Source organism: Paroedura picta, chromosome 4 (genome assembly GCF_049243985.1).
Source record: "Paroedura picta isolate Pp20150507F chromosome 4, Ppicta_v3.0, whole genome shotgun sequence".
Lineage (NCBI taxonomy): Eukaryota > Metazoa > Chordata > Lepidosauria > Squamata > Gekkonidae > Paroedura > Paroedura picta.
Window position 1 is genome coordinate 102,074,961 of NC_135372.1, and position 12,673 is coordinate 102,087,633.

At 40.4% G+C, this 12,673-nt stretch overlaps 1 protein-coding gene across 5 annotated transcripts in view; it reads left to right on the forward strand.

The window, feature by feature from the left end:
• Positions 1 to 12,673, forward strand: part of SRGAP2 (SLIT-ROBO Rho GTPase activating protein 2) — a 217,083-nt gene that overhangs the window by 93,903 nt on the left and 110,507 nt on the right. For all 5 annotated transcript variants that reach the window (XM_077334775.1, XM_077334777.1, XM_077334778.1 and 2 more), the window contains one exon: positions 7,799 to 7,961. In XM_077334775.1, coding sequence (XP_077190890.1) covers positions 7,799 to 7,961 — 163 coding nt within the window. The remainder of the gene's footprint in view (positions 1 to 7,798; positions 7,962 to 12,673) is intronic.

Consider the following 12,673-nt stretch of genomic DNA (forward strand, 5'->3'; position numbering starts at 1 on the left):
ATTAGTAGCCATTGGTTTTAAGAAGAAGAGGAAAGGATACTGATGACAAACGTGATGAAATAGATGTTGGTAGAAAACCTTGCTTATGGTGCTTCAAGAATTGGCTTGTTGCCTACCAATGGAACTACTTTTAAATTAACCCTTTTAAATAGTTGCTGGAAAGAAAGAAGGACACAAAGAACAAGAACTGCCGTTAGGTAGGGTTGGCCTGCTACCCACTTTCAGGGCCTTCATGACCCAGATTGGGTCCTGAGCCAAATGCTGGGAATCACTACAATGGAGCAGAATGCTCTTCTGGATGGATGGGGGAGGGCTGTAGCAAGAAGGAGTAATTGGCTGCAGCCCTAAGTCTCTTGGACCAGGCACAAATATACATGTGATCTAATCAGTATACTCTGGAGTGCAACTTGACAAATTAATTTCAACTTAATGATTCCAGGAGAACATCATATAGAGCTAGAGCTGCCAGCTATCATTGTGGTCTACTTTTTTACCAGATTATTTTCTGTTTACATGCCCATCTCCTGGCCCTCCCTTTTTCTTTTAAGGAAAAAATTCATGACACTTCCTTTTTCAAAAGCCCCTCCTTTGTTTGTTTTATTCCAGATGAACTCTAAACTGCATTATGCAGCTGCTGGCCACATTCCTGCCATACCCTGGCTTTAAAAAATATTTTTATTCTTGTGGTTTCCAAGTGTTACACAATGCGGTGGAAAAAAGCACATGTAAGCAAATGGTAAAAGGAAACAAAGTAATCCAGCCAAGTTAATGTGTCAAAGGCAGGGTACTCTGGGAAAGAGGTCTGTTCTCGAGTCCTGTTGAGGTTGGATGCAGGCACTATCTCATTCAGTTTATACAGCAGAGCCTTCCAGAGGAGTGCCAATCATACATTTAGCATTAGGCTGATGGATTCTACCCGTATAGCCTTTCTACTTGGGTTAAATTGCTGCTCTTAAGACAGAGCAGGGTCCAAATGCCATGTCACTTCCTGTTTGTTTTAATATTGAGAAGTCTAACTTGACTTATTCTGCTGGCTCAAAATTGGTTTCAGGATCTTAACAGCAGATGCAGTAAAGTCAGCTAAATAAAATACCTCCTTAAAAATGCTATACGATATCCAAGGAAGTAAATTTTGTTTAATAATGCAACTGTTTAAATTTGAATAAGCTCCCAAGCAATCTAGCCCACATAAATATTTTTCCAGATTGCCAGCTCTGTTACTGATTCTTTAAAATATAAATTAACATGCTAATATGGTCTTGTGACAGCCTTGTGTACAGATGATTAATAGTAAGGCCAGTACTGGAAAATATGAATTTTTCAGGCAGAGCTGGTCATGAAATGAATTGTTTGCCAGTTTTCCCAACTCTTTGTTTGGAAAACATTTAAATTTGTATAGTAGTATATAAATGGTAAATAAATCTTTAATCATTTCCATTTAATGTTTTACATTTCTAGGTAACTCCATATTTACTCTTGGTCATAAAAAAACTGTCAGGACTTGGAACAAATCTATGGCAAATATCTAAAGGGAGGGTGGTAGTTTAAAAACACCTTTTTGCTTACATGCATACTTTATTCTAGTACAGGTTTGCCACATGTATGACAAAGTTGGGGGCAAAATTTTGGTTCCATAAATGGAAGGAAAGGGTTGTTCAGGTTCTGAATTGGAGTTTATGCACATCACTGAACTAGGGACAACATTACCAGAGATAACTATGTTCAGATACTATGCTAAACATAGATTCAAGTGGGTAACCATGTTGGTCTGAAGTAGCAAAACAAAAATTGAGTCAAATAGCACCTTTAAGACCAACTCAAGAGCTCATGCCTTGAATAAATCTTTGTTGGTCATAAAGGTGCTATGCTAAACAAAACTGGTTAAAAACAGTAAGAATTTGCGATGTATGCAATCGTATGTAATGCAATTCCACATCCCACAGTTTAAACCACAGTCAATGCTGCATTTGCACTGGCACTATTACTTTGGGTATGTGGGAATGAAAAAAATTACTCAATAATAATAAGTTGTTGTTGTTGTTGTTATTATTAGACTTAATGCCTGCCACTCCCGGCGAACCAGCTCTTGGTGGGTTAAGAACTAGAGTGATCTGTTTTTGTTCATTTTTGTTTATGAAAGCTTCAAATTACTGACAGCTACTGCTTTGTTTAGCAAATACATTTCATGAGATCTACAGTATCTTTGCTTAAACAGAAGACTGTAAAAGTTAGGACTGTATCTTAAAACCGCTTTTCTTGCAAGGAATGTATCTTGCTTACACTGCATATACCATCCTGATGACCATTGTTAGCACAAACCTAGATTTACTAGCTTTCTGTTTCTCATATTATCTTATGAAACTTGTTTTCTTTGTACAAATGTTAGTGCCACCCTACATTGTGTTTACAAACTGTAAGTATACACAGATGTTTAAACACAGAAAATTACTAATGGGTGCTTTCACATACAATAAATACACACTTTCAATCAAATTTCAATGAAGAAAAATTCAGCAGAGGCTATATTTCAGTATACCTTAAATCCCATCAGTCCACGCTACAAGATCCTTTCCAGACCTGTATTCCAGTTGGGATGCCCTAGGAGGCAATCACCACTCTTCTCTATCCCATCTTCCCTTGCTTGCTGCATACTCTCCTTCCACCCTACCCATCACAGAGAAAAGTCACTGGCAAGGTGAAGCATAATACAGCGGTACCCACCCTCCTGCTTACTATAGTGGCAAGGCAGTATATGTCCTCCTTGTGTCAGAACATGAAATAATTACTTGGCTTCCAATTTCCCATCATGGCTGCAAGGCAGGGAGAGGAGGTGTCCTCACTGTGGTGGTAGGCCCAGTCATGTCTCTTCTGGAACAGCACCATTAGGTCTAGGTAGCAGGGCTTGGACATGTTGAAAGGTCCTAGCAGTCAGGAGCAAAAATTGAAGACAAAGAGTTGGTGATAAGGAGCTAACATACAGGCTTGCACCTAGTGGACTGGTTGTTCCAGCAAGGCAGCATTCAGAAATTATAGCCTAAATAGGCTGGTATTTTATTGGGCTCAGCTACACTGCTGGCAGCAGTTGAGCTCTTGCAGCTGTGTTTTAGCCAGGATCATGGAAATAAGTATCAGCCTCATTTCCTGGTACTGGAATGATGGTGGAAGTAATTTTGAGAGCCTGTGTAGGCAGATTACAAAGTAAGCCATCTTGGTAAGTGTATCCACCACTACCATTGTGGTGGTATACCTTTTCAAGGGTGGCAGCTCAGCTTTATAGTCAATTGAGAAGTTATGCCAGGCCCTAGGGGGGAGTAAGCTAGGGGTGCAGTAATCCTTTGGGCTTGCATGACTGATCTTTGGTCTGGTGGCAGCTTGAATAGATTTTCACATATTGATGTACATCAGTGCTGAGTCCAGGCCATACTGTTTGTTCCCACTGTGACATTGGAGGTTGTTAGAAATGTCTTTACTATTAAAGGCAAGCTGGGCTTAGGATGTGCATGTATGTAGTCATTGTTGAACATATCTTTATTTTCTGGAATTCCTACTGAGCTTCAGCATCCCATAAAAACTGGGCTCATCCCTGGAGTAGTCAGGTTGAAGTAATAATTTGTGAAATCCAAAAAATGCTGGAACTCCTTTACATTCCACGGGGTATACCATTCCAAGACTGCCTTTGGCTTCTGTGGGTCCCTGGAGGGAGATGATATGCCCCAAGAATTCTACCCCATCAAGGTTACAGGCACATTTCTTGAGTTTGGCATAAAAATGCCATGGATGCAAACTTTCCAGAACTGAGCAGACATGAGAAAAGTAGAGGACCAGATCCCAAGAGCATATTAGGATGTTGTCTAGTTAGATGATAAGCTGCCAGTTGATCAGGTTCTGAAATGCATCATTCATAGAGTATTGGAAGGTTCAGGAACATTGCATAATCCAAAGGACATCTTTGTATCCTTGGAGTGGCTGTACTGGGTACAAAAAAGTGGCTGCTTGGGAACTGGCTATCACAGGACGACTTAGGAGCAGCACTTATACTGAACTCCCACTGAAACCCAAGAATGATTCACAGTGGGCTTATCAGCATTTGGGAATTAGCTATAATGAAGCTGATCAGTTGGGACTCCATCAAGGGCCGTGTTCGGAAGTGAAACTCCAGTGAGTCATCCCCAAGCCTTTCTCACTGTGTTTGTCTGCTTAATAGTGGTGACAAATGAGAGATAATTGGTGTATCTGCTTTTTTGGAGGGGATATATTAGTTGAGTGACCCTTCACTCAGTACCAAAATAAACTGAAGCAGTTAGAAGAAAAGCAAAGTTTTCTGAATGATTTTTTAAAAAAGCATGTTGCCTTAGAACCTGACTGTTGTCTGAATCTAGAAAGCTTGGAAACTGAAGCAGGACGCACATTTCTTTAAAAGCTCATGAAACAAAAAGCTATAAAATATTAAAGCTGGGTTTCATCTTTCAGAAGTTTGAGTTTAGGCTCGTATGATTTTCAGTTTATCTGTATGTATAGTGCGTTTTGGAACTGTGTAATATATATATAAAATCTGGGGGGGGGGGTTGTTGCAAAAAGAATATTCTTTGGGGGATAGTTTGTGAAATCTGGGTTGAATCAGAATTGAGTGAGTAAGAATTCTTTGCAATGAATTTACAGTAAGTTTCTGCTAATATTTAGAGCCATGCATGTTCTGTGTGCCAATGAATTCACTACATATGTGGGATTTGGTGCCTGGTACAGACTTTGTAATTCTGGGACCATCATTTTTCAATTAGAGACAAAGCAAATTTCTAGTCTTTCATGGTCAGGAGAAAAGTTTAGAAAACAATTAAGGGTTTGAGGTTTCTGAAACCAGACAAGGAATCCTCTGGGATTCAAATACTGTACTGGGTTTCAGTGTACTGACTAACGTCATGCTCATCTTCTATAGTTGCTGTTCCTTAACTCCCTTGATTTCATTGGCAAACTGTGCTGTCTTCCTCCCTTGATACTGACTTGCCATTCTTTTCCTTAGAACAATTAAAAATATTCCAATATAAACTATATCAGTTCTTCTTCCTTATTTTCTCCTTAATTCATTGGTGTGTGTCTGGATGAGTGGGGAGCATACATTTATGAAAGAATGGTAGCAAAACAGTGTTTGATTTTCTTAAAATAAAGTTCTAGGATATTTTATATTTAAAACATTCATTGTTACAAGTTCAGTGAAAAGTTTAGTGTTACAAATTGGCATAAATGTGACAGGCTGCACAGCTTAGAAATGTTAACATAAGGAATTCTGAATGGTTAATTCTTCACCGAGCCAGAGATCTGATTGGATAACATCAACTGAGCATAGAAAGACTTCTGAACTGGATGCTGAAGAGGATTCAGTCCTGTTTCAGCCCCAGCTGAAGAGTCAAGTACTGATAGTTCTGGAATTCAGCCCTGCATGAGAGCAGTTTAATAAATGCAGGAGAACTGTGGGACGATGATGAGTGGGTAGTTAGACGGAGACCCCCATTTGAGTCAAGAAAAGGGGACAGATCTTCTAGAGAGACAAAAAAAATTCCTACTCAATCAAACAGGGAGTTAGCTCTGAAGAGTGCACAGATCTATGTTCTGCTATAATTAGCAACTGCCTATTATTATTATTATTATTATTATTATTATTATTATTATTATTTAAATTTATTGCCCGCCACTCCCAAAACTGTCTCATGATGGGTTACAGATGTCCAGTAAACCCCCCAAATAAAAACCCATTAAAATGGACAATAAAAACACAATTGAAAACAGTAACAACATGGCAAAATTACCTCCTCAACTCCCCCCCCCCAATTTCTACCTCAAGGGGGAGGAAAAGAGGGTCAAGATGACACAGACTGCTGTGGGGGGGGGGGGCTGCTGATCTTCCTCCTTACCCCTGGCCTCAACTGTAGACTTGGTGGAAGAGCTCCATTTTGCAGGCCCTGCAGAATGCCAAAAGCTCCCGCAAGGCCCACAGCTCACCCGGGAGCTCATTCCAGCAGGTTTGGGCTAGGACTGAAAAAGCCCTGGCACTGGTTGAGGCCAGGCATGCTTCCCTACTACAATCTGAAAGAGAGAATACTCAAAACAGTATAGACTGTTTGAGGGACACGCTGAAACAAAAGCATCTCAACATAACGATTTAAGTCACTGTGAAAAGCTTAAGAAACATAAGAACTAACATTTGTGAAATATTTCAACTTGCCAGGCTCCCAAGGAAGCCTCACTGTATATGATATCCATTTGATGTTGACCTGCTGCAGTAAATGGGTGAGGGATAGGAAAGCTAGATGTCTGTTATCTGGGTAGGGGTTCCCTGCTGCTGAAGATCAGGGGTAAGAATGACCCCAAAAGCAAGAGAGGAACACCCAACATTTCAGCAATGTGCCTATGTGACTTCAACATGACCTGGAAGTGACATAGGGATGTTGCAGTGGCAATCTGATTTTTGAGCAAAAACTCTATGGTAGACACTAATTCTACCATAGTTTCTGCCCCCAAACCAGAGCATTGCATCAACATACTTATGTCACTTCCAGATCACATTGGAAGTAACATGGGCACATCACAGAAATGTGCAAAGAAATTTACAGTTCCTGGTCAGCTTACTGACCATCCCCCGCTGGCTGTTGAGCAGAAAACAAACTGAGAGTCCAAAAGCCAAGGTGAAGTTTGTAAGCCCAAACCGGGAGTCCAGAAAGCTGAGCCTAAGCTCCAAATCAGTAGTTCAAGAGCTGAGAGTCTGAGAGCCAGAAACCAAGAATCCAGAAAGCTGAGCTAAAGGTCCAAACTAGGAGGGAGTCGAGCAGAGCTTCTCTGGAAGCTGAAAACCAAGCCAGTGTCTCAAGCAATGAGCAGGTTCAACACACAATTGCACCCACAGAAAAGCCTCTGTGCTGCCTTTCCTTAAATGCAGCTGCTCAATTGGCCACAGCTGTGGCTGATGCTTCACTAGTGGAAGGGCCTTCACCTGGCCCCCATCTACTTTGACAGTGCATTGTAAGCCGGATGTTGTGCCTCCAAGCTCTCAAGTCAGCCTGCCGCTATTGCCTTCCACATTCCGCCAACTTCTTGGGATTCATCTGGGCTGCAGTAGGTGCTGGCAGGATGGGTGAGGTGGCATCCTGCCTGGGCCCAGGCTGATCATCCGGAGCAACATCCGGGAGCAGCAGATTGCGCCCCAGATCCCGCTGCCTCTTTGGACAGCAGCAGTGGCAGCAACAGAGCTGGTTCAGCCAAGACTTCAGCGGCTGGAGTGCTGATCCAAGCAAAACCTCTGGCAGCGGCAGCAGCACAGGCAATTACAGACACAGAGGCAAGGCCTCAACTTGGAAGGGAAACTGGGAGCCCTGACCTTCCCAGCAGGCAATTCGTAGAAGGGTCAGGTGGTGGGTGTGGGTCAGGTAGCATTGTGCATTACTTGAGAGGGAGAACAGGTTTTCCAGGTATTATGTTGCTTTAGGATGCTTTGGGCTGATCCTGTGTTGAGCAGGAGGTTGGACTAGATGGCCTGTATGGCCCCTTCCAACTGTATGATTCTATGTTCTTACTTCTCAGTGTTACCAAGGCAGCTAACATTATCATAAAAACATTTGTTCTTTGTTTATACTGAGCCATTGAGTCCTTCTGGTGACAGGGAGGATATATATAGGAAGGATATAGTGAGCTGTGATGACTTCTAGTCTCTTAAGAGGATCTGTAGATTAATGTTATTGTGATGTGTTTCTAGAGCATATCACCCACAGACTGCTAAATAATTGTCTTGCTCTTTGTGTTTTCCCTGCAGAAAAGACCAGAATGTTCTTTCGCCTGTCAATTGCTGGAATCTTCTCTTAAACCAGGTGAAGCGAGAGAGCAGGGACCATACCACCTTGAGTGACATCTACTTGAATAATATCATCCCTCGGTTTGTCCAAGTCAGTGAAGATTCTGGGCGACTTTTCAAGAAGGTAATATTTTTATTCCAAAACCAATGGTTTTTCGGCTTTAGAGATTGTTGTGGAAGATACATATCTTTGTGGCTATTAAAATAACTTTATTGAGATACCTTTGTTGCCTACATTTACTATTGCCAGAACAACTTACCTCAAATAAATTATGACAAATCCAAAATAATGGTTTTTGCTACTGGGAGGCATAAAGATAGATGGAAAATAGGGTCAAATGAGATCCAGCGAACCCCCCATTTCATATATTTGGGCATAACCTTTTCCTACAACAACTACCGGGCAGAGCACAGGAAATCTGTCACAAAATCTATTAAAAGTCAACTGGCACTGCTATCTAAATTCTTTCATGAAATGAAAGGGCTCAAATCCAAAATATTGCCTTGTCCCCTCTATGGGGTCCCAGTGTGGCAGCAAATGGAGTTCTTGAAAAATTACAAGCCTCTTTCTTGGCGGTCACTGTTTGGAGTGTCTAATTGTGTAGGCAATAAAACCCTGGTTGCAGAACTTGGTCAGCACCTGATTGCAACAAGAGCGTGGAAGCAAACTTTTAAATACTGGCTTGGTTTGTATTTTAAGATCCGCCAGGGGAGTCTGGTTTCTAATTTACTGGAAGATCCCTTTATGCCCAACTGGTCAGCGACATCCCAACAGAAAATAGTGGGATTAATCTATCATTTCTTATTGGACATGATGAGAAATCAATATTGCCGCAGATTATCTGTAGACTGGAGGATCTGGAAATTCAATTTTTGAGATCTGAGGCAGTTAGTTCGTGTTCACCAACGCACTGGGGAATAACAACAGACTATAGAGAAATACATCCCTATCATAGCGCATTAGACAATTCACTTTCAAGAAGAGCTTTTTTGCTAGCTAGAATGAGCATCTTTCCTTCTAATTTAACAAAAGCCAGATTTAATAAAATTCCTGTTTCCCAAAGGCTGTCCCCGTATGGGTGCCCCACTCCAGATATGCTGGATCATTTAATCTTAGACTGCACTCACTTTGAGAGTTGTTGTCCAGCTTGAAGTGCATCCTTATGCAAGGCTAATAACAACAACAACAACAACAATAATAATAATAATAATAATAATAATAATAATACTTATGCACAACTAATATTATCCATCTAGACAAGAAACACTGCATAGGGATAGCACTGAATGAGAAAGACCCTGCTGAGATGTATGCGATTGCACTGCTCTTAGTCCAGATTTTAGTTGCCAACTTGGAATGGATGAACACTACTGTAACCCAACTTGAATGTCTGTGATTGTTTTGTTTTGCAAACCTGGTTCATACCATGTCGGTACAGTATTTTATTTCTGTTTATTCTTCTGTTATGCCAATTAAGGCTTTGTTGTTGTTGTTGACATAATAATTTAGATTGGGCTAATCACACTGGCTCCAAATTTTGTGTAGCTGCCACCACTGAGTGCCTGGCTTCATGTATGGCAAAATAGAGAGCTTATAGTTCCATAGGATTAGAAATAGAGCAGACTCAATTCTATGTTGGTTTGTTCGGTAGTTCTGCAGATTGTTTACCTACCTATTAAAAAGACTTTTTAAAATTTTGACTAATTGTAGTCTTTTTGTTGAAATTCTGAACATCAGGAACAAAATAAAGCATTGTTAAACCTAAGGAGGAAAGAAGTGAAGAATGGGTTTCACAGTCACAGCAAAATATACTTTTTTCATTCTAGACTGTATATGTACTTTTTGGGTGAATTTTGGGTTTCAGCAATGATCTCTGTAGTAAAATATCTGATGGGAAGTGGTGAAAGATGCAATCATTAGAACTAGCAGATAGCTATTGAAATAGCAACAGAGTATTTTACTATGTATAAATATCTAGATTTTGAGTATTTCCTCAGACATGAGGTTGTGATCCAATCACAGGAATATTAATTGATCTAATAATCTAGTTTTGGGTTGCTTTAAATCTTCCTATGATTGCAAAGGAGGAAAACAGCAATTCTGATGACAGAGTCTTCTTTTTGGTGATATGCACATTGTGCAGCAGACATCAATGTCAGAGTCACTTCCAAATGAGAGACAAATAGCAATGCCTTCTTTATGAAGATATCTGCCATCTATTTCTTTTTGTTAATTCCCTTGTTAAAATAGGTAAGGATCTGCAGTGTATGTTAATCTAACCAATTAATTGATTTAGCAATGAAATCCTGATTTAAAATGTGCTTTTAAGCATCAATTCAATAATTGCTTTACAACTGTAAGCAGTTCAGTTGCAAGATATCCTTCCTTCAGATGCTTTCTTGCTTGTTAGTTGTTTCGGTACGGATGAGCCCCAATTGTTTTGACAAAATAAACTTAGTTTACTGGATTGTTTTTTTCTGAATATCAAGTGTCTGTATGCAAAAAAAAATTGTCCAATAGATCTTAATTGTTTGTAGACTGACCTTAGGCCTGCCCAGTATCCTAGATTTTGCCTGCTTGCCACACCTTGTGCGTTCCTAATGAACATCAGCAGATTGAGAATGTTTACTAGATTTTTTGCAGTCTTCCAGCTGATTTGACAAATTATCTGACCAGTCTGTTTCCAAATTTGTAAGCTGTGTTCCAGAACTTGCTACTATATTTCTTTCCTGAATTGATCATACCTGGCAATTCTAAGTGATATACTTATCTTTGTAAAAGGAAACTAGTTCAACCATTTTTTTCAAAAGTATTTTGAAAGGGTTAGTGGTTTGTGTATTAAGAAGTTATAGACTATTTTCCAGTTGAAAGAAAAAAAGCCCAAGTCTATTAAAACATATGTCTTCAGAGAATTCTCTTTGGTTGCAGCATATGGCTAGCCACTGTGTCGAAATGATTATAGTATTATCACATATTGCCCCCCCCCCCTTTTCAGTTATTCTAAAGAGAATACAAAAGAGAGGGTGCAAAGTGGATTGTGAGAGTATTCACCACATGCAATAATACATAACCCTAGAAAAACAGCTTGGTGTTAGATGTCTTTTTGTTGACTTTTTATCTCGTTTTGCAGAATTGTTTACTATAGTGCTATAATAGGACATTATTTCAATTAATTGTTCCTTCACTCAAAATAATAGGGACCCAGTTGTGGTAGTGGTAGATAGTACTGGACCCATCCTAATCACAGTGATCAATGGACCCTGTGGCATCACCCAAATTTCCATATAGATATATCCGACAAGAAGTTAAGGAGGCAAAAGATTGCAGTGCATTCTCCTGCACAAATGGGAGGACTCCAAGGAATCGAGTTCACCCATTGATTGAATGACTCCTCTTATGATTAAAATGTCAGGTGGGCCGCCATGTTGCTCTGAAGCAGCAGAACAAAGTTTGAATCCAGTGGCACCTTTAAGACCAATCAAGTATCTGAAAACGTTTGCATGAAAGCAATGAAAGCTTATACCTTGAATAAAACTGTTGGTCTTAAAATGTGCCACTGAACTCAAACTTTGTTCTGATTTAAACTTTGTTAATGTTGCTCACAATGTTCTCATATTGCTGCTTGTGTGAAGGGAGACAGCATTTTGTGGATCTTAGTGGCCATGTTCTTAAGAAAGCATAGAAGGCACGAAAGCAAATAATAGGTAGCACCGTGGACTTCCTCGTAGCTCAGAGGGAAAGAGCAATGCACAGAAATTCATAAAATGGGATTTGATTGCCATACTAAAGAGGTGAGTGGCCTCTAGGAGGCATAGCCTACTCTGGAGGAGGGCCTGGTCACTAATACAATTTCAGATGAAAAAAAAGGGAGAGGCACCATAACCCTTACACCAGACTGACTAACCTGCCACAAGAGCAGACTAAAAAATCTCTGAAGAGTTGGTAGTTTCCTAGAGGCAAGTTCCTCCCCCCCCCCATAGGTTCCCATGTCACCCGGTATAATGGTACATATATGGATCTATAGCTTAGTAGAAAAACAGCTGTGGCAGCCAAATGATCCCTAGCTACAGTTTTCCGGGGACACCATTGTGCTGCTTCTAGAAAGCCCAGTAACCCAGCAATAATGCATTGATTACAATACTTCATAGAACCTATTATTTCCCCCTGCTATTCAGCTGTGGGCTTCCCTTGTGATCTGAAGGGTATAAAGAATGGCAAATACCCTTACTTGTATATACGTTGAATAGATGGCTGTTGTAAGAGAAATGCAGAGCTAGTGGTGAAGAATGGACAGCATCAGCTCTAGCTAGGATTTCTTGAGTGAGGAAGACTAAATTTCTCACTTTCCCAATAGCAATTGCTTTGATATATACATTTGGAGCTTTATATGTTGTGAAAGACCATGTAGTCTTTTGCAGTGTTACTCATTCACTCCAAATATGGAACTATTTGCCTTGGAACCACTGTCTGCAGGTTGTCCTCCTCTTTGTGCCCTGGCTATTATCCTTCAAAGCCATCAGATCCGACATGATTTAACATACAGGATCTGAGTTCTCTGATTGGAATTTTAATAATACTGGTATGTTGCTGTGGTTGGCTGCAGATCTAGTCAGACTATTTCCCTGTCGTGTCCGTCGGGGCAGAAAGGGAAGAGGCAGGAGAGGAAGTGTGCCGAGACTCCCAGTGGGAATATCTTGTAACTGACACCTATGGAAAGGAAGGTTGCATCATATTATACTGTTGTCTGTTGGGAGACTGATCCCTGGATGAGCACTAGACTTTCACAAAGGTCTGGTCTTCTGTTGCTGTGTCTCCGTTTCTGCTTAGTTTCCCCT